The 26,673-nt window shown below is 58.7% G+C and overlaps 2 protein-coding genes across 2 annotated transcripts in view; both read left to right on the forward strand.

Moving 5' to 3' along the window:
• Positions 1–6,513: 6,513 nt before the first annotated feature.
• Positions 6,514–14,577, forward strand: CACNG7 (calcium voltage-gated channel auxiliary subunit gamma 7). The gene is made up of 6 exons (XM_030544943.1): positions 6,514–6,543; positions 9,738–9,970; positions 10,184–10,270; positions 10,708–10,848; positions 13,559–13,704; positions 14,297–14,577. The coding sequence occupies exons 2-6, from the start codon at positions 9,775–9,777 to the stop codon at positions 14,552–14,554; spliced, it is 828 nt and encodes a 275-aa protein (XP_030400803.1). The 5' UTR covers positions 6,514–6,543; positions 9,738–9,774; the 3' UTR covers positions 14,555–14,577.
• Positions 14,578–19,103: 4,526 nt separating this feature from the next.
• Positions 19,104–26,673, forward strand: part of LOC115641680 (voltage-dependent calcium channel gamma-8 subunit-like) — a 17,504-nt gene continuing 9,934 nt past the window's right edge. The window contains exons 1-2 of the mRNA XM_030545010.1: positions 19,104–19,231; positions 26,464–26,673. The exon at positions 26,464–26,673 is cut by the window's right edge and continues 31 nt beyond it. Coding sequence (XP_030400870.1) covers positions 19,104–19,231; positions 26,464–26,673 — 338 coding nt within the window. The remainder of the gene's footprint in view (positions 19,232–26,463) is intronic.

Genomic DNA, 26,673 nt, shown 5'->3' on the forward strand with positions numbered 1-26,673 from the left:
GGCCCTGACTGCCAGGGGAGAGCGCCCCCTGCTGCTCCCTGCAGCCCAGTGCCCCCTAGTAGCGCCCTGGGGCATCAGGGCCAGCCCTGCCAGCCAGGGGCCAGTGCCCCCTGCTGGCCCCCCTGCACTAAATAGTTTTGAACTTGTACATAACAGGGGGGTGGGGGGAAGAGCTTGAAGGTCAGGGGGGACAATTGCTGCTTTCTCAGTCTTTCCTTAACATGCCCCTCCGCTAAGATATTGACCCCCTTCTCTGGTGCATGGAGTACATATAGCTACACATCTGTATTTACAGCTGTAACGCACAGGCCAATCCATCGCAGCTTTCCCCATCTGTGCCCCCCAACAGTCAGGGGCTGGGGCCCAGGGGTCGCCATTTCAGACAAGCCCCAGGTTGGAGGAAATACCCTCCCCCACCCTTCCCAGCCTCAGGCTTGGTGTGGGGCAAGGGCTCACCTGGAGGAGAAGGCGGCGGCGAGGGAGCCAGGACTCTTGGGTTCTCTCCCCAGCTCCGGGAGGGGAGTGGGGGCTAGTGGTTAGAGCTGTAGGGAGTGGGCTGTTAATCAGAGCCCTCCCTGCTCTAACCACTAGACACCACTCCCCTCCCAGAGCTAGGGGGAGAACCCAGGCGTCCGGGGTCCCAGCCCTTCCTGCAGGATCAGAGGGTGCCAAGTGAGGGGAGCTGTTGTCCTGAGATGAGCCCACTTGTATCCCCTTGGGGGAGGGTCTGTTCTTGGTCCCTGCCCCCCCTTACCTCGTTCAGTCCAGCCCTGGTCTGAGTCTTCCACCCCCTAGTCCAAAAGTGCCCCCCCACACTCTGAGCACCCCGCTCTGTGTCAGGATGTAAAGAGCCCAGCTGAGCTCCCAGTTCAATATAAAAGGTCTTTATCCAACCAGCAGCACCTCTGGGTCCTTTCTGAAGTGTCCTGCTGGGAGGGGAGCGGGGTGCAGTGGTTAGAGGGGGGGCTGGGACCCAGGACTCCTGCGTTCTGTCCCTGGCTCTGCGAGGGGTGTGTGGTCCAGTGGTTGTGGGTATGTGAGAGGGAGCGTGAGCGTGCCAGGACTCCTGGGTTCTCTCCCCAGCTTGGGGAGGGGCGTGGGGTCCAGTGCTTGGGGGGTGTGAGAGAAAGCCAGGACTCCTGGGTTTTGGGGTGACTGCCTGGCCCAGGGGCGGCTGGAGCTGCCCCTCTCCATATCTTGCTTGCTGCTCCTGGCCCCACATCCTTGGGCTCCCCATCCCGGCAGCCCCCTCCAGCCTCTGCTCTGAGCCCCACCCCCTGGACAACCCTTGCAGCCCAGGGCTCATGCCCCTTGCAATGCCCCCGCCAAGCCCCCCCCCATTCTGTCCAGCCCAGTGAACCTTGTTCTGTGGCTGGTGGGTAGGGGAGGGGCTGTTCTCTTTGGACACCCCCCCCCACCCCAATCCAGACAAAGGGAGGATCTGGATTCCTGTGGCCCGTTTCCCCCTCCCCTCCAGCTCTCAGGGGACTGGCAGTTGTCTGTAAGGTAGGAATCAAGGAGAAGATTAAAAGATTTGTGGCTTAGAAATGAAATTTGGGTGTATAAGGGGGAGGGGACAGGAATACAGGGCAGGGATTTAAAGGGGCCTCCAGACAGGGATAGTAATGGGGCCCAGGGCCTTTCCCCTCTAGGGGGCTTCGGCTCCCATCCGGCCCCAGGGCAGGGACTGGCTGGCTCGGGGGCAAGGAATGGGGCCCGGGGCCTGTCCCCTCTAGGGGGCACTGGCTCCCATCCGGCCCCAGGGCAGGGACTGGCTGGCTCAGGGGGGCAGGGAATGGGGCCCAGGGCCTGTCCCCTCTAGGGGGCACTGGCTCCCATCCGGCCCCAGGGCAGGGACTGGCTGGCTCAGGGGGTGGGGAATGGGGCCCAGGGCCTGTCCCCCCTAGGGGGCACTGGCTCCCATCCGGCCCCAGGGCAGGGACTGGCTGGCTCAGGGGGGCAAGGAATGGGGCCCGGGGCCTGTCCCCTCTAGGGGGCACTGGCTCCCATCCGGCCCCAGGGCAGGGACTGGCTGGCTCAGGGGGTGGGGAAATGGGGACTTTCCCTCCTCTCATTCTGTGGCTCATGCGTGTAACGAGTTTGCTGGTTCTCGGGCTGGTGGCCAGGCAGGTTCTTTGCAGAGCCTCATCCCCCCCTTCCAAACGGGGCCACATCCCCCTCCCCCGAGCAGAGAGGCCCAGGGCTGGAGGGGTCGCAAAGACCTGGCCTTCCCCCCCCCCCCGCCACACTGGGGCAGGGAGCGGGAGGGAGGACACTGGGGGGCAATGTTTCTGGGGGGGAGCTATAAGAGGCAGTGGGGGGCTTTCTGGGTTATGGGGGAATGGTAGGGGAGGCCTCGAGCTCCCTCACCGACCCTGTTCCACGCCAGCCACTCGATGGGACCGTGCAGTGCCGGGTAGGGAGGGGGCGGGGGGTACCAGGCCTGGAAACAGACACCGGCAGACAGAAAGAACCGAGCGTTCAGCATTTCGGAGCCTGCAGTGCTGAACTCGGGGAAATCCGACTCCGACCTTGGGCCCAGGGCTGGGACAGCAGGGGCTGCGGGTCGGGAGGGAGCCCAGGACTGTTGGTCGGGAGTGAGGGGCACCGGCAGAGCTGGGGTGGGGGGGTCAGGACTGGGCTGGCAGGGGGCTGCATGTCGGGAGTGAGGGGCACCGGCAGAGCTGGGGTGGGGGGGGGTCAGCACTGGGCTGGCAGGGGGCTGCATGTCGGGAGTGAGGGGCACCGGCAGAGCTGGGGTGGGGGGGGGGGTCAGCACTGGGCTGGCAGGGGGCTGCATGTCGGGAGTGAGGGGCACCGGCAGAGCTGGGGCGGGGGGGTCAGGACTGGGCTGGCAGGGGGCTGCATGTCGGGAGTGAGGGGCACCGGAAGAGCTGGGGCGGGGGGGTCAGGACTGGGCTGGCTGGATCGATTTCTGTGATGGAAATTAGCAGCTTCTTCATTCCTCTTTCGTCCTGGTGACTCCATTAGTTTCAGGGTCTGCGGCTCAGGCTTCCCATCCTGGGGCGGGCGGCGCCCGGCCCGACGGGCCCCGATCCCGGTGACTCTGTGTCTGGGCAGCGCCCGGCCCGACGGGCCCCGATCCCGGTGACTCTGTGTCTGGGCAGCGCCCGGCCCGACGGGCCCCGATCCCGGTGACTCTGTGTCAGGGCAGCGCCCGGCCCGACGGGGCCCCGATCTCAGCGACTCTGTGTCAGGGCAGAGTTTGATCGTGGCCAGAACACTTCCGTGCTCCCCCAGTGGTGACTGTAATTCTCAGGCGCCACCGGAGAGCAGCCGTGAGGTTACTAATGATCGAGGAATAGGCTGTGGGGCCTTTCCCCTGCGGGGCATTGACACCGGTGCAGCCCCAGGGCAGGGACTGGCTGGCTCAAGGGGGCGGGGGCCTTTCCCCTCTGGGGGGCGCCTGTTCAGCCCTCTCCCAGGTGCGTCATTCATTTATCGACTCCTGTCGGGTGCTGCAGGGGGAGGACGGGGCTACGGGGGGGGAGGAATCCCGACAGGTGCATTCACAGGAAATCCACGGGAAAACATCCTTGTGTGTCGCAGACTGGGAGAGAGAACCCAGGACTCCTGCCCCCCCAACCATTAGACCTCACTCCCCTCCCAGAGCCGGGACAGAAGAACCTAGGAGTCCAGCCCCACCCCCCAACCACTAGACCCCACTCCCTTCCCAGAGCCGGGACAGAACCCAGGAGTCCTGCCTCCCCTCTAACCACTAAACCCCACTCCCTTCCCAGAGCCGGGACAGAACCCAGGAGTCCTGCCTCTCCTCTAACCACTACACCCCACTCCCCTTCCAGAGCCCGGGACAGAACCCAGGAGTCCTGCCTCCCCTCTAACCACTAAACACCACTCCCTTCCCAGAGCCGGGACAGAACCCAGGAGTCCTGCCTCCCCTCTAACCACTAAACCCCACTCCCTTCCCAGAGCCGGGACAGAACCCAGGAGTCCTGCTCCTACCCCCACCCCCGAATCACTAGACCCCATTCCCTTCCCAGAGCCGGGACAGAACCCAGGAGTCCTGCCTCCCCTCTAATCCCTAGACACCACTCCCCTCCCAGAGCCTGGGACAGAACCCAGCAGTCCTGCCCCCACCCCCACCCCCACCCCCACCCCCTCCCCCGGAACCACTAGACTCCACTCCCTTCCCAGAGCCCGGGACAGAACACAGCAGTCCTGCCCCTGCCCCCACCCCGTAACCACTAGACCCCACTCCCCTCCCAGAGCCTGGGACAGAACCCAGCAGTCCTGCCCCACCCCCGAAACCACTAGACCCCACTCCCCTCCCAGAGCCTGGGACAGAACCCAGGAGTCCTGCCTCCCCTCTAACCACTAGACCCCACTCCCCTCTCAGAGCCTGGGACAGAACCCAGGAGTCCTGGCTCCCAGCCCCCCTCCCTCTTTTAAAAATCTTCCTACTGTCCAGGAAGGTGAATTTCCTCGATGTCTGTATGTGGGGGGGGGTGACTGAGAAAGAAGGAAAAGCGAAGCGGCCCCTGAAAGAGACCCCAGGAGCCGAGCCCCAAAGCCCTGAAGCCCAAAGGGCCTGGGAAAGGAAGGAAGGAAGGAAGGAAGGAAAGTGTCCGGGAGCCAGACAAAGCAGTGCCCGAGTGGGGAAGAAAGAGCGGATGGGGGGGGGGGCAGTAGAAAAAGGAAGGAAGGAGAAGGAAGGAGAAAGGAAGAAAGAAAGAGGAAGGACGGGAGTGAAGGAAGAAAGAAGCAAAGGGCTGGGGGGCTGCGGGAGGGATTGGGGGAAGGGGCTGGAGGCTGGGGAGGGGCTGTGGGGGAGGGGCTAGAGGAGGGGCTGTGGAAGAGGGGTTGGGGTGGGGGAAGGGGTTGAGGGGCGAGATTGAGGGGAAGGGGCTGGGGGGAGGGATTGGGGGTTGGGAAGGGACTGTGGGGGAGGGGTTGGGGTGGGGCTCGAGCATGGGAGCGGGGAAGGGGGGGTGGCCGGGTCTGTCCCTTTAAGCGCGGGGCCCGTGACATCACGGTGTCCGCGGCACGGGGGGGGCGGGGGGTAGCTCCCGTGGATTTTCCAGCAGCGAGAGCGGAGCCGTTTTCCGGAGCGTCCGGTCCGGTCCGGTCCGGTCCAGCCCCGCGATCCGACCGGAGCCAGCCCCCTCCCCCCTCCCTGCACCCCCGTCCTCCAGCGCAGCCTGTTTTCGCTCCCTTCTCCCCCCTCAGCATCCCCCCGCCGGGCCCCTGTTCCCTCCCCCCACCCGCATCCTCCCTCCGGGCTCCTGTCCCCTTCCCCCCCCAGCATCCCCACGCCGGGCCCCTGTTCCCTCCCCCCCCGGCCCTTGTTTCCTCCCCTCCCTCCGCATCCTCCCTCCAGGCTCCTGTCCCCTTCCCCCCCCAGCATCCCCACGCCGGGCCCCTGTTCCCTCCCCCCCCAGCATCCCCACGCCGGGCCCCTGTTCCCTCCCCCCCCGGCCCTTGTTCCCTCCCCTCCCTCCGCATCCTCCCTCCGGGCTCCTGTCCCCTTCCCCCCCCAGCATCCCCACGCCGGGCCCCTGTTCCCTCCTCTCCCTCCGCATCCTCCCTCCAGGCTCCTGTCGCCTTCCCTCTCCACCCCCAGCATCCCCCCCCCCGGGCCCCTGATCCCATCCCCCCCGCCGGGCCCCTGATCCCATTCCCTCCGCGCATCCCCCCGCTGAGCTCCTGTCCCCTTCATTCTCCCCCACCGCCGCATCCTCCCGCCGGACCCCGGTCCTCTCCCCCCCTAGCATCCCTCTCCCGGGCCCCTGTCCTCTTTCCCCCCCCCCACGCCTGGCACCTGTCTTCTTCCCGCCCCCCACTGCTGCATCCCTCCGCCGGGCTCCTGTCTCCTTCCCTCTCTCCCCCCCGCCGCATCCCTCCGCCTGTCCCTGTTCTCTCTCCTCCCCCCCGCCGCATCCCTCCGCCGGGCTCCTGTCTCTCCCCCACCCACCGCCGGGCCCTGTTCCCTCTCCCCCCCGCCGCATCCCTCCGCTGGTCCCAGTTCCCTCTACCCCCCCCCCTCCGCCGCATCCCTCCGCCGGGCTCCTTCTCCTTCCCCCTCCCCCCCCCGCCGCATCCCTCCGCCGGGCTCCTGTCTCCTTCCCTCTCCCCCCCCTCCGCATCCCTCCGCCGGGCTCCTGTCTCCTTCCCTCCCCCCCTCCCTCCGCATCCCTCCGCCGGGCTCCTGTCTCTCCCCCACCCACCGCCGGGCCCTGTTCCCTCTTCCCCCCGCCGCATCCCTCCGCTGGTCCCAGTTCCCTCTACCCCCCCCTCCGCCGCACCCCTCCGCCGGACTCTTGTCTTCCGCCCCCCCCCCCGCTGCATCCCTCCGCCCGGGTCTCCGGCTCCTTCCCTCGCTGCGCCCGGCTCCCGCCTGCAGCTGCTGCGGCTCCCGGGGGGAGACCCGCCCCCCCCACCCATGGGTCTTCGGGGCCCGGGAAGCCGCTGCCCGGGGGTCTGAGGCCGGCGCAGGAGCGGAGCGGCGGGGGCAGAGCATGTGGGGGCCGCCGGCCGGCCAGCGCCCCCGGGAGTGAGCGCCAGGTGAGCGCCGGGGGTGCGGGCTGGATGTGCACCGGGTGTGTACATCGTGTATGTGTGTGTAGAGTGTGTGTGTTCTGTGTGTGTGTGTACACACTGGGTGTGTGTGTACATCGTGTGTGTGTGTACACTGGGTGTGTGTGTACATTGTGTGTGTGTGGATAGAGTGTGTGTGTGTACACTGGGTGTGTGTGTACAGTGTGTGTGTGTGGATAGAGTGTGTGTGTGTACACTGGGTGTTCGTGTACAGTGTGTGTACAGTGTGTGTGTGTGTTCTCTCTGTGTGTGTACACTGTGTGTGTACATCGTGTGTGTGAGCATGTACACTGGGTGTGCATGTGTGTGGGTACACTGGGTGTGTGTGTGTGTGCATGGTGTGGGTGTGTGTACATTGGGTGTACATGTGTGTGGGTACACTGTGTGTGTGTGTGTGTGGGTACACTGTGTGGGGGTACACTGTGTGTGTGTACATCATGTGTGTACACTGTGTGTGTAGGGTACACTGTGTACATCGTGTGTGTGTGTGGTACACTGTGTGTGTGTGCAGGGTACACTGGGTGTGTGCACCATATATGGGGTACACCCTGTGTGTGTACATAGTGTGTGTGTGCACACACCGTGTGTGTGGGGGGGTACACCATGGGTGTATGTGTTTGTACATTGTGTGTGTATGTGTATGTACACCCTGTGTATGTATGTACATTGTGTATGTGTGTGTTTGTGTGAGTACACTGTGTGTAGACTATGTGGGTGTGTGTATGTATAACAAGTGTATGTGAGGGGGGGACACCAGGAGGGGGTGGTGATTTATGTACACCGTGTGTGTGTGTGTGTGTGTGTGTGTGTGTGTGTGTGTGTGTGTGTGAGAGAGAGAGAGAGAGAGAGAGAAAGTGTGTGTGTGTGAGAGAGGGGATACACTGGGAGGGGTGTACTTACACTGTGCGTGTATGAGAGTCTGTGTGTGTATGTACACCTGGTGTGAATGTCAGTGAGAAACTGTGTGTGTGTGTATGTACATACGTACATGGGAGTGTGTGTGTGTGTGTGTGTGAGGGAGAAAGAGTGGTGCTGCCCCCTGGTGTGTGTGTGTGTGTGTGTGTGTGTGTGTGTGTGTGTGTGTGTGTGTCCTGCTGTACTCTCCTCTGGAGTTCTGTCCGCAGAGCTGACTGGTGACTTTTAGCCTCAGTTGTCTCATTTTCCCAACCCATTTTCCAGTGCAAGGGCGGAGGGAGGGTGTCTCTGTGTGGCAGTGAGTGTTGTGCTAGTGTATGTGATATTCATTAGTGTCCCTGTGTGTATGCACATGCCTTATTTGGAGACGTTGTGTACAGTATATTGTGGTGCGTATGTGTGTTCATGCGAGGAGTTGTGTTAGAGTATGTGCCCCTTTAGATATGTGAGAATTGTTTGCTGCTGCTGTGAACAGTAAATTGTGTGTGTGTGTGTGTGTGTGTGTGTGTGTGTATCCCTGATGCCCCCTGCTGGAGGGGATGAGCCCTGCTCTGTGTGTGTGTGCACCCAGGTGTGCATGCAGCCCGTGGAGATGTGTAGAGTGCATTGTGAAGTTTTGCATGTGTGCCTTTGTGCATGTGTGTGGATGCGTGTGTGGATGTGCACACACATTTTGCTTGGTTGTTCCAGTAGGTGGCCAGTTGTGTGTGCGATTTTGCTGAGTGCCAATCTGTGAGAGTTTCTGAGCACTGGCAGTGTTGTCTGTGTGATTTCCTTAGTGTCTCTCTGTGCATGGTGTGTGTGTGTGTGTGGTGTTGATGTGCACTGCTGTGTGCATTGTGCTAGTGTAGTTAGTGTGTGCTACTGGCTGGTGTGTGTGTGTTGCACTGGTGTCAGTTGTTACTCAGTGTTAATGTGTGCTATGTGCTTCTGAGTAATGTGTGTTTGTGCATTGCGCTAGTGTCTGTGTTGTGTGTACTGGTGGCTGTTTTGCGGTGGGTGGGTGTGGGCCTAGTGCAGGGGTTCTCAACCTGGGGGTTGGGACCCCTCGGGGTTGTGAGGTTATTACGTGAGGGGTTGTGAGCTGTCAGCCTCCACCCCAAACCCCACTTTGCCTCCAGCATTTATAATGGTGTTAAATATATAAAAAAGTGTTTTTAATTTATGAGGGGGGGTTGCACTCGGAGTCTTGCTATGTGAAAGGGGTCACCAGTACAAAAGTTTGAGAACCACTGGCCTAGTGTGTCTTTAGGTGTGATGTCCTAGGGTATGTTGTCTTTGTGTTAGTTGTGTTGGGTGCTGTTTGGCTGCTTGCTACACAGTTGGTGTGTTTCTGAGACCAGTCACTACACAGTGGTGGGGTGGGGGAGCCCGTACAGTACTAGACAGGGGTAGGTAGAGTGTCTTAGGAGTGCTGGCTTGTTATGGTAGGATCTGTCAGTCGCTGGGTCTGTCTCTGTTGGGTTGTTATTGTAGGGTCTTTCGGGAGTGCTGGCTTATTATGGTAGGGTCTGTCAGTCGCTGGGTCTGTCTCTGTTGGGTTGTTATTGTAGGGTCTCTCGGGAGCGCTGGCTTGTTGCGGTGGGTCTCTGAGGCATGGGGGCTGTCCAGGCTGTTTGGTTATTGTAGGGTCTCTCAGGAGCTCTGGTTTGTTATGGTTGGGTTATATTAACAGATCCTGTGCACAGGGTTTAAACTCTCATAGAATATTTCCCAGAGGGGGACCCCCCCACAACATGCTCTGAAAACTCCAGGGGGCTTGAAAATATTTCCCAGAGCTCTGCTCTGGACAGCTCCTGCTGAATTACGCCCTGTCTGTGCGTTGGTGATGCAGACCTTGGGGGGCAGCCCAACCCCTGGCAAGTGGGACCCTTCTCTGCCTGGACCAGTTGCTGGGGCCAGGGGGCTCCCTCGCTGCTGTGCGACTGAACCCCATAGACCTGCCCCTACATCCAACTGTGTGTGTGCTCTACTCTCACCGGCAGGGCTGGCCCTACTGCCCCAGGGCAAAGCAGGGAGTGCTGGGCTGCAGGGGGAGTGGCGGAGGGGCTCGACGGGGAGCGCTGGGCTGCGGGGAGCGGGGGCTCTGTGGGGGGCACTATGCTGCAGGGAGTGCAGTTTAAGGGGAGCCAGGACTCCTGGGTTCCATCCCGGGCTCTGGGAGGGGAGTGGGGTCTAGTGGTTAGAGCGGGGGTGCGGGGGTGGCTGGCAGTGGCTACTGAGCCTGTTTCTCTCTCCCTGCCCAGGTCCGCGTGCTGTGTGTGGTGCCCCCCGTCCCTTAGGATGAGTAACTGCAGCAGCCGCGCGCTGACGCTGCTTAGTAGCGTGTTCGGGGCCTGTGGGCTGCTGCTGGTGGGCATCGCGGTCAGCACCGACTACTGGCTTTACATGGAGGAGGGCATCGTGCTGCAGCAGAACCAGACCACCGAGATCAAGATGGCGCTGCATGCCGGGCTCTGGAGAGTCTGCTTCTTCGCTGGTACGAGGCCTGTGTTGCGAGCTTCCTCAAGCAGTGCCCCCAGCAGTGTGTGTGGGAGACTCGCTGGTGTTGCGAGCTTCCCCCGGCAGTGCCCCTAGCCAGGGCAGTCTCATAGCACTGCCCTGGCTGGGGACTTCTTGGTGCTGCGAGTTTCCCCAGAGCAGTGCCCTGACTGGAGCGTTGCCAGGTAACACCATCTCTTGCCCCCTGCAGGCCGGGAGAAGGGCCGGTGTGTGGCATCAGAGTATTTCCTGGAACCCGAGATAAACCTGGTGACGGAAAACACGGAGAACATCTTGAGTAAGTGAGAGGGGCCCTCCCGTCCCGGGGGCTTCAAGACAGAGCGCACGAGCAAGAGGGTGTGCATGGGGAGAAAACGTGTCAGCTCCCACATGCAGTGGAGAGGAGATGGCAGCCGTGTCGCAGGCATGTCCCAGGACTCTGTGTTCAGCTCCGAGCAAGATAGTACGTGGCATGAAGCCCAGCCTCCTGGCAGCCTGGTCCTCCATGGGGTTGGGAGCTGTTAGGGGCGGGACCTAGGGGGGTAGAGCTGGAGTTTGTAGGGGGCAGTGGGGACAGAAGGAGATGGGGGGAGGAGATGTGCTCATGGGTGGGTGGGGTACATGGGGGATGGGAGGTGAGGAGCGTGTTGGAGGGCCTGAGAGAGGGTGGTCTCTATCCTGTGGGGTGGGGGACGGGGGTGGAGATGCTTTGACTGTCTGGTGTCCCCCCCCCAGAGACAGTTCGCACGGCCACCCCCTTCCCCATGGTCAGCCTCTTCCTTGTCTTCACGGCCTTCGTCATCAGCAACATCGGCCACATCCGGCCACAGAGAACCATCCTGGCCTTCGTCTCCGGCATCTTCTTCATCCTCTCTGGTGAGGGGCCTGGGAGCGGAGTGTGGGGCTCGGTGGGGGAGCTGTCCCCCGGCAGTCAGGGCTGGCCCCAATGCCCCAGTGTGGCACTAGGGGGGCTGTCCTGCAGGGAGTGGGGGGGCTTAGTAGGGGACACTCTCCCCGGCAGTCAGGGCTGGCCCCAATGCCCCATTGCGGCACTGGGGGGGGCTGTCCTTCAGGGAGTGGAGTCTCAGTAGGGGACACTCTCTCCTGGGAGTCAGCGCCCCCCCAAATCCTGCTAGAGGTTGTGGTTGGATGTGAGATTCTCTTTCAACTCCCATCCCAAACTTTTGTGTGGTGCAGCCATTGAATAGTGCCAGGAGCAGGGGTCTCTGTGTAAACACCCCCAGTGCCCTACTTCGGAAACGGCTGCATTTCAGGGCTGGGCGAGGGATCCCCATATAAACAGTCCCTGTGTCCCACCCCAGAGGTGGCTGCATCTCAGCACCCGGTGTGAAATTCTGGTATAAAGAGGCCCCGCGCCCCACTGGAGAAAGACACTGGAACAAATTTGAAAGAACCAGTTTGTTGTGCACCTGGAGGATAGCGGAGTTACAAGGAACAGCCAGCGTGGCTTTTTCAAGAACAAATCACGCCAAGCCAACCTTATTTCCTGCTTTGACAGGATTACTGGCCAAGTGGACGGGGGGAAGCAGTAAACGTGAGAGATCTTGATTTTAGCAAGGCCTACGTGACGTTCTCATTAGCAGACTGGGGAAATGCGGCACTTTCTAGATGAATTTACTATAGGGCAGATGCACCGTTAGTTGGAAGACGGTACTCTAAGCGTCGTTACCACTGATAGCTGGGAGGTGGATCTAGTGAGGCCTGCAGGGGTCAGCCGTGGGTCTGGTACTATTCACTCTTTTAACTAACGACTCGGATTATGGAGTGGAGAGTGGCATTGGCAGATGCCCCCAAGCCGGGAGAGGGTGTGAGCCCTTGGGAGGATGGGATTAGCGTTCACAACGACCCTGCTGAATTGCAGACGTGGGCTGAAATGGACTAGCTGCAGAGCCAGTGCAAGGATGTTTCGCACCCTAGGCGAAACGTCCACCTTGCGCCCCCCCCCCCCGTTCCTGAGCCCCCGCCTTGAGGCAACCCCTGCGGCAGCTCCCCCCCTCTGCCCGAGTACCCCCCTGCGGCAGTCCCCACCCTCCCCGCCTTGAGGCACCCCCCCATGCCCCAGCTCACCCCTGCTCCACCTCCACCCCGAGCACGCCATCGCTGCTTCACTTCTCCCACCTCCCAGGCTTGCGGTGCCAGTTAGCTTAGGCGCTACAAGCCTGGGAGGCGGGAGAAGTGAAGCGGCCATGGCGTGCTCGGGGTGGAGACGGAGCAGGGGTGAGCTGGGGCGGGGAGTTCCCCTGCGTGCCGCCCGCCCCCCGTTACTTGCTGCAGGCAGTCCTCCCTGCGCTCCCCTGACCCAGCTCCCTCTGCCTAAATGCCGGTGGTGACCTGGGCGGCCGAAGAGCCGGCCGCTGCGGTCGCTGCCGAAGAAAATGCCGCCTCCCAAATCCTAGGTCGCCTAAATGGTTGCACCGGCCCTGGTGAGCCCTTGGGAGGATGGGATTAGTGTTCAAAACCACCCAGCCGAATTGCAGACGTGGTCTGAAATGGACCAGATGAAAGTCAATCCAAACAAGGGCAAAGTCCATCACTTGGGAAGGAAAAATCCAGTGCATGGCTACAAAAGGTGGGCTAGCTGGCTAGGGGGGCGGACGGCTGGAAAAGGGCAGGGGGTTAAAATGGGTCATGAACCGAATACGAGGCACCGATGCAGTTGCCAAAAAAAGCGACTGAATTCTGGGGCGGGGCAACAGGAGTGTCAGACGTAAGACGCGGGAGGTGATTGTCCCGCTCTGCTCGGCGCTAGTGGAGACCTCGGCTGCGTCCAGTTCTGGGCACTGCCCTTTGGGGCAGAGGCACAGATTGGACAGAGGAGAGCCAGAAACCCCGGGCAAAAGGAAGTTTTAAAAAACTGGCCATGTTTAGTCCAGAGAAAAGAAGCCCAAGGCGGGGACCCGAGACCAGTCTTCACATAAGAGCTGCTGTAAAGGGTTGTGATCAGTTATTTTCTGTGTCTGCTGGAGGTGGGACAAGAAGTAATCGGCTTAATCCGCAGCAAGGGAGATGTAGGTTAGATATTAGGAAAAATGTTCTAACTCTAAGGGGAGGAAAGCTCTGGAATCAGCTCCCAAGGGAGGTTGTGGGATTTCCCCTGTCAGTGGAGGTTTTAAAGAACAGTTTGGCCACACCCCAGACCCAGACCCAGGTTGGACCAGACCCCAGATTCAGGTCTAGGTTTACTTGGTCTAGCATCAGTGCAGATGCTCAAGGTCCCTTCCATCCTGACATTTTTATAGTCCTCATGTAAACAGACTCCAGCCCCACCCCAGAGGCTGTCGCATCTCAGCACGGGCCGAGGGGTCCCTGTATAAACAGCCCCTGCACCCCACCCCAGAGGCAGCTGCATCTCAGAGCCGGACCGGGGGGTCCCTGTATAAACAGCCCCTGCACCCAGCCCCAGAGGGGCTGCTTCTCAGTGCTGGGAGAGGGGTCCCTGTATAAGCAGACCCCACGCCCCACCCCAGAGGCGGTCGCATCTCAGCAAGGCGTGGGGTCCCTGTCTGAACAGCTCTCAGAGGCAGCTGCATCTCAGCAGCTTTATCGTTGGACCTGTCTCTTGCAGGCCTGTCTCTCGTGGTGGGATTAGTTCTCTACATCTCCAGCATCAACGATGAGGTGATGAATCGGCCCAGTGGGTCGGAGCAGTATTTCCACTATCGCTACGGCTGGTCCTTCGCCTTCGCAGCCTCCTCCTTCCTCCTCAAAGAGGTTTGGACCTTGCCCCACACCCCATCCCAACCCCTCCTCCCTGGGGCCCTGGAGATTCCTGGCTGGCTCTGTGCTGCCCCCTGGGGTAGAACTTAGAACCCCCTTTCCCTGATTCTGCAGGCTGAACTAATGGAGAATCCCCCTCTGCTGGCACAGTACGGTGACTGTGACACACGGAGAGGGGCAGTTCTAATCTATCCAGCAGGGGGCAGTGGCGAGAGCTGTTGGGGGAGCCTAGAAAGTCTCTGACCTCAAATTACAAACAGGGGAATCCTTCAAATAGATGAGGTAGATGGGCCCAATTGGGAGGAGGGGGAGGTCTGGTGGTTAGAGCAAGAGGGCTGGGAGCCAGGACTCCTAAGTTCTATGCCCAGCTCTGGGAGGAGAGTGTGGTCTAGTGGTTAGAGCAGGCAGGGGCTGGGAGTCAAGATGCCTGGGTTCTATCCCCAGCTTGGGCGGGGGAGTGGGATCTAGTGGATTGGGGGCAGGGGAGAGCCAGGACTCCTGGGTTCCATCCCCAGCTCTAGGAGGGGAGCAGGGTTCTGCTGTCCCATTCCTTCCCCTTCCGCTCACTGTCTCCCACCTCCTGCAGGGCGCCGGCGTGATGTCCGTATACCTTTTCACAAAGCGCTATGCGGAAGAGGAGATGTACCGTCCCCACCCGGCCTTCTACCGCCCACGCCTGAGCGACTGCTCCGACTACTCGGGCCAGTTCCTGCACCCGGAGGTGTGGCACCGCGGGCGCAGCCCCTCCGACATCTCCAGCGACGTCTCCATCCAGATGACCCAGAATTACCCCCCTGCTATCAAGTACCCCGAGCACATGCACATATCCACCTCGCCCTGCTAGGCCAGCCCCCCAGACCATCCCCCACCGGGGCCTGCCAGCCGCCCCCCACCCCAGAGACTGTGCGGAGTGGGGCCCACCTGTGGATCACAGACGGGGTGCTACTGGACTGCAACCCCTCCTTGTCCCCCTTTCTTGCTCCCTCTGCACCGTCCCTGGAGACCTCCTCAATTTGGCCATTTTGGCAGGATTTGTGACAGGAAGTCACCCCGTTGGTCATTTTAGTAGCCATGGGAGCTTGGCGGGATTCCTGACAGGAAGTCACCCTGTTGGCCATTTTGATAGCTATGGGAAGGTGGTGGGATTCCCAAGAGGAAGTCACCCTGTCAGCCATTTTGGTCACTGCAAGATTCCCAACAGGAAGTCACCTTGTTGGCTATTTTGGTAGCCGTGGGAACTTGGCAATATTGCTGACAGGAAGTCACCTGTTGGCCGTTTTGGCTGCCATGGGCAGGTGCCGGGATTCCCAACAGGAAGCCATCTGTCAGCCATTTTGTTTGTCATCATCGGGCCAGCCCCAGATGCTTTTTTTGTCCCCAAAGGGGCCAATTCCTAACAGGAAGTGACCCCCTCCCTGCTCCAATCTCTTTCTCCCAGATCCTGACAAGAAGTGGCTCCTCTGCCATCTTTTTTGCCCCATAATGGCCAACCTCGATTAGGAAACTGCCCATCTGCCATTCTGGTTATCATTGCACCAGCTCCCCTTTGTATAGATCCTGAGAAGAAATGTCTCCTAATGCCATTTTCCTCAGTTCCAGAATGGCCAACCCTGACAGGAAGTCACTCGTCAGCCATTTTCCTTGTTGCCATGCCAGTCCCTTCTCCCGCAGATCATGAGAGGAAATAGTTTCTCCGCCATCTTTGCTGCCCCACAATGGCCAACCTTGACAGGAAGTCACTCGTCAGCCATTTTCCTTGTTGCCATGCCAGTCCCTTCTCCCGCAGATCATGAGAGGAAATAGTTTCTCCGCCATCTTTGCTGCCCCACAATGGCCAACCTTGACAGGAAGTCACTCATCAGCCATTTTCCTTGTTGCCATGCCAGTCCCTTCCCCCACAGATCATGAGAGGAAATAATTTCTCCGCCATCTTTGCCGCCCCACAATGGCCAACTCTGACAGGAAGTTACTCAGCCATTTTCCTTGTTGCCATGCCAGTCCCTTCTCCCGCAGATCATGAGAGGAAATAGTTTCTCCGCCATCTTTGCTGCCCCACAATGGCCAACCTTGACAGGAAGTCACTCGTCAGCCATTTTCCGTGCTGCTGCACTGGTCCCTTCCCCCCCATCTGATCCTGCGAGGAAATGACTCCTCCGCCATCTTTGTTGTGAACCAGATGGGGAAACCACGTCAGCAAATGGGGACACGGGGAAGGGCCCAGGCCACTTTCTTCCCTCGAAAGCAACCTAACCCAGAGAGAGAAATATGGACACCAGCGTCTGTCCGGCTAAAGCAACAGCGGCAGCTGGCTGCCGACACCTCGCCCTCAGAGACCCGCTCCCCGCTCGACCGCCAGATGGGGGCCCCGTCTCTTTGTCTTCCCTCCACCGAAGAACGCTCGAAAAAGCCCTTTTCTTAGCAAGCGTGGGCACGACCGCCCGTGCATGAGCAAGGCCCAGCAGCGGCCATTGCTAACCCAGCTTGAGGCCAGCTGCCCCCGTGCTCCGCTTTGCTCTTTCCTCCTATTTGCTGTCTTCTTCCGTTATTCCTGTCTTGCCGTCTTTTTTCTTTTCCACTTTCCGGCTCTTTCCTTCTTCCTTTCGCTGCACTCTTTCCTTTGTTCCTTTTCTCGTTCGTTGCCATTTGCAAATTTTCTTTGATGCTTTCCTCTCTCTGCACTCTTTCATTCATTCCTTCTTTCGTTCATTTCTCTGCACTGCTTCTCTATTGATTTTCTTTCTATGCCCATTTACAGGTTCCTTTTTTCCCCCATTTTGTTTTCCTCTTCCTTTCTCTACCTTCTTTTGTTCTTTCTCTATTAGTTCCTGTCTCTTTTAGCCATCTCCGTGTGCTGGGGTGTATCTCAGGCTGCATTTCTTTTGCCACGGTGACTGTGGTTGTGTCTGTGGAGGGGAAGGTGTCTCCATCCACGCAGAAATGAGGAAGGAGCAAATATAGCCAGAGGAGGGGAAAGATGCCGGTGGAGAGAAGGAGGAAAGGAAAATAGGGGAGAGGGAAATGAGAGAATGAAGGGAAGGAGAGAAGAGAAACGAGGCTGAGGGAGGTGATGGAGGAAAGAAGAGGGGTAGGTTATAGGTACCTGGGCCTTCAGGGATGGATCAGTGTGGGGAACTGGCATCACAGCTGGGTTTAGGCCCCTCCTGCTGGCTGGGCCATGCCAGGACCCAGGACGCTTGCTGTGGACTTGGTTGGTACTGTTCGGTCCCTGTCCCGTGTTGGTAATTTTGTGGGCTCCTTTGACAAGGTCATCTGTACCTGGCTCTGTGAGCTTCCCCATGGCAGTGACCCCAGCTGGGGAGGCTCTGGTGCTGCGAGCTTCCCCATGGCAGTGCCTCCCAGCCAGGGAGCTAAAGGAGAATCACCCTCCTCATCTCTTGTCATGATGTTGGGACTATGACATACAGAGGAGCTGTTCTTATGGCATCCAACAGAGGGTGGTATATGTTGGGTGAGACCCAGCTCTGGGAGGGGAGTGGGGGCTAGTGGTTAGAGCAGGGCGGGGACTGGGAGCCAGGACTCCTGGGTTCTGTCCCTCACTCTGAGGGGGGGAGTGAGATTTAGTGGTTAGAGCAGGGGGCTTGGGAGCCAGGACACCTGGGTTCTACCTCCAGTTCTGTCAGGAGAGTGATGTCTATGGGATACATTGGAAGTGTATGTGTGTGGGGGAGTTTGCATGCCCTCAGGGAGTGGGAGACACCATCTTTTGCCCTGACCACTTAAAGGGCCAGAAATCTCCTTCTTCCTCCACCCTTATAAATCCCACCTCCTGCTCTTCAGTGCTCCCTGGGGACCAGGGGACCCCTCAGCACTTAGACCTGGCAAAGGGAGGTCAAGGAGGAAGGTCATGGCACCCACACCTTTGGAAGCCGATGGCAAAGAAAGGGTTAAAAATCTAGCCCCAGAAATGGCCCCTGAGCACAGGGCCTGGTGTGGGTGGATGGGTGATGAAAGCTAACTAGCTACACCCACCCCTCCAATCACTGTGAATGGGGGGGGGGAAGAGGGTGAGGAAAGGGTTAACCATATAGCTTTATCCCCCCCCCACCCCGCAGGAGTGCGGGTGGGGGGAGAATTATAGGGTTAAATATAGCATCTCCCACCCTGAAGCAATGGGGGATTGTGGCAGTGCAGGGCAGCAGATAGTGGGGGGAGGAATTCCCCACAAGTGTGGTGACCCCTATTGGGCGGTGGGGTGGGGGAATCTGGCTGGCACCTATGATTGGGGAGTGGGGAGGGGAAATAGGTTCTTAGCCTGCGGGGTGGAATGGGGGTCGGGGAGGGGATGAGGGATGTGCATACTACACCAGTAACCAAGGAGGGACCCCTTTTTACTGTCATATATTCCCCCCCCCATTTACTCTGTACTATATGTACATAGAATTGAGAGACTGCAATAAACTTTATTTCAAACACCTCCCGTGTCTGGCTGTTCCTCCATCCATCCATGCACCCCCCGATAGCTCCATCCATGTACCCCCCATCTCCCTTCCTCCGTGCACCCCTCCCACATCTCCATTCATGCACCCCCATCTCCTTTCCTTCCTCCATGCACCCCCCAACATCTCCATCCATGCATACGCCCCCTACATCTCCCACCCTCCATCCATACCACCCCCGCATCTCCATCCATGCACCCCCTTCTCCCTCCATCCATAACCCCCCGCATCTCCATCCATGCACCCTCATCTCCCACCCTACATCCATACCATCCCCGCATCTCCCTCCATACCCCAACATCTCCATCCATGCACCTCCCATCTCCCTCCCTCCATACTCTCCCACATCTCCATCCATGCACCCCCATCTCCCTCCATACCCCCTGCATCTCCATCCTTGCACCCCCTATCCCTCCCGCCATTCATACTCCCCGAATCTCCATCCATGCACCCCCATCTCCCTCCTTACCCCCATGCATCTCCACCCATGCACGCCCCATCTCCCTCCTCCCTCGATCCACCCCCAAAACCCACCCATCCATCCACTCCTATACCCCTCCCTCCTTCCATCCACCTCCCACACCCACTAGGCCGGCCTGCCTCCACGCTATCTGACAGCAGCAAGGAAACCAGGAGTCCAGCTCCCACCCAACACCTAGTCCTCCTGGAGACTAGAACTCCTGGGTTCAGTCCCTGGCTGTGGGAGGGGAGTGGGGGTCTAGTGGTTGGGGCTGGGGCGAGGGAGCCAGGACTCCTGGGTTCTAGCCCCAGCACTGGGAGGGAAGTGGGATCTAGTGGTTAGGGAGGGGGAGGTAGGCAGGACTCCTGGCTGCCCCCATCCCCAGCCCTGCCCCTCTCTCTCTGCCTGGCTGGAGGGCAGGGGAGGGGAGCGAAGGCGCTGGCAGCTGAAAGGGCGCCAGCGGGCGGAGGCTGGCGATGGCTCAGCAGCCTGGCTGCCAACCAGTGCAGCAGGGGTTAACGGTCGCCATGGTGACCTGCCAGGCTCTGGTACCTCGAGCTGCAGCACCCGCAGAGAGCCTGGCTATTGCTGGGGGGGGAGAGAGGTGTGTGGGTATTTCCCCCACCAACCCCACCTCCAGTGCTGGAATATGCATGTGGGGGGGATCCTTTAAGTGGCCTCCCCCCAGTAGTTGGCCCCAGGGTAGAAAACCTGATACTTTATGTGCCTCCCCCGCCCCCCACAATGCAGCCTTTACACCCAGGAGGCCGGGTTCCCACTGCAGAGGGGGTCTTGGGGTGTGTGTGTGTGTGACACACACAGTGTGGCAATTTCCTTCCCCCCCAGCAGGGGGCAGCACTGAGGGCTCCCCAGGTGCGGGTCAGCCCAGAGCTGCAGGGCTGCATCCCTGTGGTGGAGACGGGTCACCAGGCGAGATGGGCCCCCTTGGGCTGTGCCTCTTGGAGTCTCAAGAGGGCAAATCAGCATAAAGGGATGGCGGGATTTGGGGTCCTGGGATAGGGTGAGTGGGGGCTGGTGGGAAGGAGTTGGGGGGGGCAGAAGGGTTGGGGGGAAGTTGAGGAAGATCTGGATGGTATGACAGAGGGGGAGTCACCCAGCTGTGGGGAAGGGGCTATACTGGGGGAGGGGGCTGGGGAGCAGGATGGGGGGTATGGAAGATGGGGCATCACCTGGCTGTGGGGGTGAGGGTTACATTGGAGGGGGCCGGTATTTGCTGGAGAACGTGACACCAGCAGCTCCTGTGGCTCGGCTTCCCCCTCCAGGTGTTAGTCTGTGCCCCCCACCGATGAGGAACACCCCATGCCCCAGCAACTGGGGGCAGGGGCAGCATGAAACATTCAAATTTGGCCCAGCCGAGTACTGGAGTGGCTCTGGGACCCTGTGCACTAGGCCCCAATGCCCAGAACTGAGTCCAGCCAACCCCGGGACTCCTTGGCACGTTCTGGGGCCTGGCCCATGGATTGAGAACCCCTGCTCGAGAGCACAGGCAGGATTTGTGGCATTGCTCTAGAATGATGCCGAGTTCAAGGCGCTTGCTCCAGAATCCTGCAGTGTCACGTGGACTTACTCTAGAATGGCCCATTATTTGGCTCTGTCACTCCAGAACACCGTGGTATGGGGATCCCTCGCTCTAGAGCGCTGTAGCACTGGATCCCTGGCATTAGACTTGCTGGGGCCTGGGGCTGAAGCCAGAGCCCCATAAAACCCAAGGGTAGCAGGGCTCAGTTGCGCTCAGGCTTCGGTGCTCCCTCCTGGGGTGGTGTAGGAATTGTTGTTGTCAGAAGGGGATCGCGGTGCAATGCAGTTTGAGAGCCCCTGCTCTAGAGCCCCACAGGGACTGGGACGTCTTACTCTAGAACGCTGTTGTGTTGGGTCTTGCACTCAAGAGCATTGAGGATTGCGATCCTCATGCTCGAGAGTGACGTGGTCTGGTATCGCTCAGACTCACAGAACCATGGGGTCAGACAGAACTGCAAGGGTCAGCTCGTCTAACCCTCGGCCAAGATGCAGAATTTGTCGGGTCTAACCCAGGGGTAGGCAACCTATGGCACAGGTGCTGAAGGCGGCACGCGAGCTGATTTTCAGTGGCACTCACTGCCCGGGTCCTGGCCACTGATTCGGGAGTTCTGCATTTTAATTTTAAATGAAGCTTCTTAAACATTTAAAAAATCTTATTTACTTTACATACAGCCACAGTTTAGTTATATATTATAGACTTATAGAAAGAGACCTTCTAAAAAGATTAAAATGTATTACCGGCACGCGAAACCTTAAATCAGAGTGAATAACTGAAGACACAGCACAGCACTTCTGAAAGGTTGCCGACCCCTGGTCTGAACCATCCCGGACAGGTGGCTCCAGCCTCCCTTTGAAAACCTCCAATGAAGGAGCTTCCACGACCTCCCAAGGTGTCTGTTCCACTCTCCTTCTATTCTCACTGTTAAGTTTGTCCTGAGATTTAATCTAAATCTGCTCTGCTGCAGTTTGAACCCACTGCCTCTTGTTCTGCCCTCTGGCGCAAGAGAAAGCAACTTTTCTCCACCTTTTCTATGGCAGCCTTTCAAGTATTTGAAGGCCACTGTCATGTCCTGCCTTAAACTCCTCTTTTCCAAACTAAACATGTCCAGTTCCTTCAGCCTTTGCTCATGTGGCTGCATTCCCGCCCTTTGATTGTCTCTGTCGCTCACCTCTGGATCATTTTTCCAGTTTCTCCACTTCCTTTCTATGGAGTGGTGACCAGAACTGGACACAGTGCTCCCGGCCTGCCTAGCGCCGAGCAGAGCGGTACTCTCACTGCCCGGGACTTGCACGCTGCACCTCTGTTAGTGCAGCTGAACGTTGCATTTGCTTTTGTTTTGCACCGGCATCGCGTTGCCGACTCATGTTCAGGGTGTGATGATCCACCACAGCTCCCCGATCCGTCTCAGCAGTGCTGCTGCCAAGCCCGTTATCCCCCATTTTGGATGGGTGCATTTGGTTTTTCTTCCCTAAGTGTAGCCCCTTACATTTGTCTTTGTTGAGTTTTGTTTTGTTGTCTACTGACCAGTTCTCCAATGGATCAAGATCCCTCTGAATTTTAGCTCAATCTTCAAAACGTTGGCAACGCCCCCCTGCAGCTTTGTGTCATCTGCAGATTTGATCGATCTGCTCTCTATTCCCACAGCCAGGTCATTAATGAAGATGTTAAACAACACTGGATCCAGAACAGATCCCTGTTGAACCCCACTTGAGACCTCCCTCCAGTCTGACATCACTCCATTAACCGTCACTCTTTGTTTGCGGTTGTCTAAGCAAGTCTGTATCCGCTTAATGGTAGTTCTGTTGAGCCTGCATTTCTCCACCTGATGTAGCAGAATGTCATGTGGGACTGTGTCCAAAGCCTTGCTGAAGTCCAGGTGTATTATGTACACTGCATTCATAGATTCATAGACTCTAGGACTGGAAGGGACCTCGAGAGGTCATTGAGTCCAGTCCCCTGCCCTCATGGCAGGACCAAATACTGTCTAGACCATCCCTGATAGACATTTATCTAACCTACTCTTAAATATCTCTAGAGATGGAGATTCCACAACTTCCCTAGGCAATCTATTCCAGTGTTTAACTACCCTGACAGTTAGGAACTTTTTCCTAATGTCCAACCTAAATCTCCCTTGCTGCAGTTTAAGCCCATTGCTTCTTGTTCTATCATTAGAGACTAAGATGAACAAGTTTTCTCCCTCCTCCTGATGACACCCTGTTAGATACCTGAAAACTTCTATCATGTCCCCTCTCAGTCTTCTCTTTTCCAAACTAAATAAACCCAATTCCTTCAGCCTTCCTTCATAGGTCATGTTCTTAAGACCTTTAATCATTCTTGTTGCTCTTCTCTGGACCCTCTCCAGTTTCTCCACATCTTTCTTGAAATGCAGTGCCCAGAACTGGACACAATACTCCAGTTGAGGCCTAACCAGCGCAGAGTAGAGCGGAAGAATGACTTCTCATGTCTTGTTTACAACACACCTGTTAATGCATCCCAGAATCACGTTTGCTTTTTTTGCGACAGTATCACACTGTTGACTCATATTAAGCTTGTGGTCCACTATGACCCCTAGATCTCTTTCTGCCATACTCCTTCCTAGACAGTCTCCCATCCACCAAAGCAGTTACCCCATCAAAGAAAGGAATCAAGCTGCTTTGGCATGATTTGTTCTTGGGAAATCTGGTGATCACCCCTTCATCCTCCCGGTATTTGCAAATGGAGTGTTTTTGCACAGGAATCTACATGTCTTGTGCTAATGTGTCACGGGGTTGGGATATATTGCTTTAGAGCAAAGTAACATTGCTCTAGAGTGCCGGGGTATTGGGAATCTATTGTTCTAGAGTGCAGCAGGAGTGGATATCTTGCTGTAGCGTGCTGCAGTATTGGGGGAGCTATTGTTCTAGAATCTAGAGCACCATGGTGTCTGGTGCTAGAGTGCCGCATCATTGGGATCTATTGTTCTAGAGTGCTCCCAGATTGGGTAGCTCACTCTAGAGGGCTGTGGAATTGTGATATGTTGCTCTAGAGCGAGGTGGTATTGTGATATCTTGCTCCAGAATGCTGCGGGTTTTGGATCTATTTTTTCTGGAGCGCCGTGGCATTAGGCTATATTGTTCTAGACCATAGAGGTATTGGGACCTATTGTTCTAGAGCATAGTGGGATTGGGGTCCCATGCTTTAGAGTGCTGTAGGATTGGGTATCTCGCTCTAGAGCCCTGTGGGATTGGAATATATTGCTCTAGAGTGATGTGGCATTGTGATTTCTTGCTCCAGAGAACTACAGCTTTTGGATCTATTGTTCTGGAGCGCTTTAGTATTAGGATATATTGTTCTAGAGCACTGAGGTATCGGGATGTATTTGCTAGAGTGCTGCAGGATTGGGTATCTTGCTCTAGAGCGCTGTGGGATTGGGATACCTTGCTCTGGGATCTATTGTTCTGGAGCGCTGTGGTATTAGGATACATTGTTCTAGAGCACCAAGGGATCAGGATGTATTTGCTAGAGTGCTGCAGGATTGGGTATCTCGCTCTAGAGTGCTGTGGGATTGGGAAACCTTGCTCTGGGATCTATTGTTCTGGAGCACTGTGCCATTGGGATCTATTGTTCTAGAGCAATGCAGCAGTGGGACCTGTGGGACCAGAGCGCTGCAGACTCGAGCCCTGGTGCTGTACAACACGGCTGTATTTGCCCGACTCACTCCAGAACACGGGGGTTTGCTACCACCTTCCTCTAGAACGCAGGATTTTTGGGGGAGGAGGCCCCACAGCCTGTCATGCAGCGGAGGGGGAGGGGGCGGGGCCCTCAAAGTGCAGCACAGCACACAGCATTCCCGTTGGCATGGCGACCGGAGCCGGAGGTGGGTGGGGGAGACCGGGAGGGGGAGGGGGAGGCAGCAGCTGCTGCGGCACAGCGTATGACATCCCCGTCCCTGCACAGCCCGCACGCCGCCACACGTTCCCAGCGCATGTGATGCATGCGCACGGCGCACATGCCCGACACGGCGCACACACCTGATACATGTGATGCATGCACAGGGCATGCATGCACGAGACACATCTTGCCTATGCATGCGACGCAAATGAGGCATGCACTTTATGCAGGTGCCTGGCTCACAGGATGGACACACGAGACACAAACACAATGTGTGCACATGCACGACACACCTATACATGAGACACAAACATGGTGCATGCACACACGAGGCACACCTAGGAGACACAAGCACATTGCATGTACATGCATGACACATGCATGACACACGCATGAGCACATATGGTGTACAATTCAAAACTTCCTAGTGTCTAAGGCCAGCAGGGCTCCCTGCGATCAGCCAGTCCTGTATGACGCAGCCCAGAGAACATCCCCAGAGTATTTCCCATTTGAACTAGACCACGGCTTTTACATGTGATTTAAAACTCACCACGGCTGGAGAACCCACCAGGCCCCGGAGTGACTTGTTCCAAGGATGAATTCCCCTCCCTGTTCAAAACTGACACCTTGTTTCCAGGCTGGCTTCGCCCAGCTTCGACTTCCAGCCACTGGATGGAGTTAGCGCTTGGCCTGCTGGACTGACGGGCCCTCTGTGTTCACACGGCTGTTCCCCCACGGAGCGGCGGATCCCCTGGGATCATGCTACACGCATGATAGACGTGAGACATGGGCACTCGGTGCTCGCACGATGCACCTGTGTGTGAGAGACACACTTGGGGCGTGCAGGGGAGGCATGCATTGGCCACACACCTGAGCCACACCAAGAACACGCACACACACACAGAGAACACGCCAAGCGATTGTAGAGCATAGCTCATACAACACGCACCCGGAGGGCAGCAGGAAATATCCATCCAGCCTTCCGGCCTCGTCCGGGCCCTCCAACCTCTCCCCTCCTGCACGCCCCCCCATCCCACCTCTTTCTGCTCCATCCCCTCCTCCCTGTGCCCCCTCCCTTCCTGCACCCCCACCTGCCTCCCTCTCCCCATCCCATCTGCCTTTCCCCAAATCGTGTCTCCTCCCCTCCCCATCATCCCTCCCCCTCTCCTCCTGCACCCTGTCCCACCTCTCCCCTCCTTCACCCCATGTCCCCTCCCCCCATGCCCCCACATCTTCCCTCCCCCTCACCACTTGCACCCCATCCCACCTCCCTTCCTCGTCCCCTCTCATTCACCCCACCTCCCCTACTCTAATCCATGACCCCTCCCCATATTTGCTCCCCCTCTCCTCCTGCACCCTGTCCTCCTCCCCCCTTCTTTCCCTTTCAGAACCCCATCCCATCTCCCTTCCCCCTCCCTACCATGTCTCCTCCTCTGGCACCCCCACTCCTCTTCTGCACCTCTCCCACCTCCTGTGCGCCACCCCTCCTGCATCCCCACTCTTCTCCTCCCTTTTCCCCTCCCCTCCATGTCCCCTCCCGCCATGACCCCCTCTTCCCTCTCCTCCTGCACCCCATCCCATCTCCCTTCCCCCACCCCTCAGTTCCCCCTCCCCCTGCACACCATCCCCTCCTCCCTCTCCCTTCTCCTCCCTTCCGTGTCCCCTTCCCCCGCACCCCCACTCCTCTCCTGAACCCCATCCCCTCCTCCCTCTCCCTTTCCCCTTCCTACCATGTCCCCTCCCCTTGCACCCCATCCCATCTCCCTTCCCCCACCCCTCAGTTCCCGCTCCCCCTGCACACCATCCCCTCCTCCCTCTCCCTTCTCCTCCCTTCCGTGTCCCCTTCCCCTGCACCCCCACTCCTATCCTGAACCCCATCCCCTCCTTCCTCTCCCTTCCCCCTCCCTTCCATGTCTCCTCCCCCCTGCACCCCATCCCATCTCCCTTCCCCCACTGCTCAGTTCTATCTCCCCCTGCACCCCAACCCCTCCTCCCTCTCCCTTCTCCTCCCTTCTGTGTCCCCTTCCCATGTACCCCCACTCCTTTCCTGAACTCCATCCCCTGCTCCCTCTCCCTTTCCCCTTCCTTTCGTGTCCCCTCCCCCCTGCACCCCATCCCATCTCCCTTCCTCCCCCTGCACCCCCATCCCCTCCTCCCTCTCCCTTCTCTTCCCTTCCGTGTCCCCTTCCCCCGCACCCCCACTCCTATCCTGAACCCCATCCCCTCCTTCCTCTCCCTTCCCCCTCCCTTCCATGTCCCCTCCCTCTGAACCCCCGCTCCCCTCCTGTACCCCATCCCCTCCTCCCTCTCCCTTCCTCTCTACCCTGTCCCCTTCCCCCTTGCACCCCCAGTCCCCTCCTGCACCCCTCCCACCTCCCTTTGCCCCCTTCCCCTCCCCCTCCCTCTCCCCATTCCCTCCCCCCTAGCTCCTTCGCAGCCTCCGCCCGCGGTCCCTCTCGGTGCCATACGAGCTGGCTGCCGGGTGCTCGCCGGCTGCTGCGTCCCCCCGCCCGCCCCGAGCCTGTCTGCAGCGGGGCATGGACCGGGGCGCCCGCGCCCTGCGCCCCGCCGAGCTCGCCACGCGCCCCGGAGCCCCCCGCGCCCCCTGACCGCTCCCGGGGCCGGCGCCGGACCAG

Source organism: Gopherus evgoodei, unplaced genomic scaffold (assembly GCF_007399415.2).
Source record: "Gopherus evgoodei ecotype Sinaloan lineage unplaced genomic scaffold, rGopEvg1_v1.p scaffold_35_arrow_ctg1, whole genome shotgun sequence".
In the NCBI taxonomy this organism is placed as follows: Eukaryota; Metazoa; Chordata; order Testudines; family Testudinidae; genus Gopherus; species Gopherus evgoodei.

Excerpts from the sequence above, each read along its gene's own strand:
- CACNG7 (XM_030544943.1), top strand. The coding sequence starts at position 9,775 with ATGAGTAACTGCAGCAGCCGCGCGCTGACGCTGCTTAGTAGCGTGTTC. Across the intron at positions 10,849-13,558 it reads CATCTTCTTCATCCTCTCTG|GCCTGTCTCTCGTGGTGGGA; the intron begins GTGAGGGGCCTG and ends TGTCTCTTGCAG. Across the intron at positions 13,705-14,296 it reads CCTCCTTCCTCCTCAAAGAG|GGCGCCGGCGTGATGTCCGT; the intron begins GTTTGGACCTTG and ends CACCTCCTGCAG.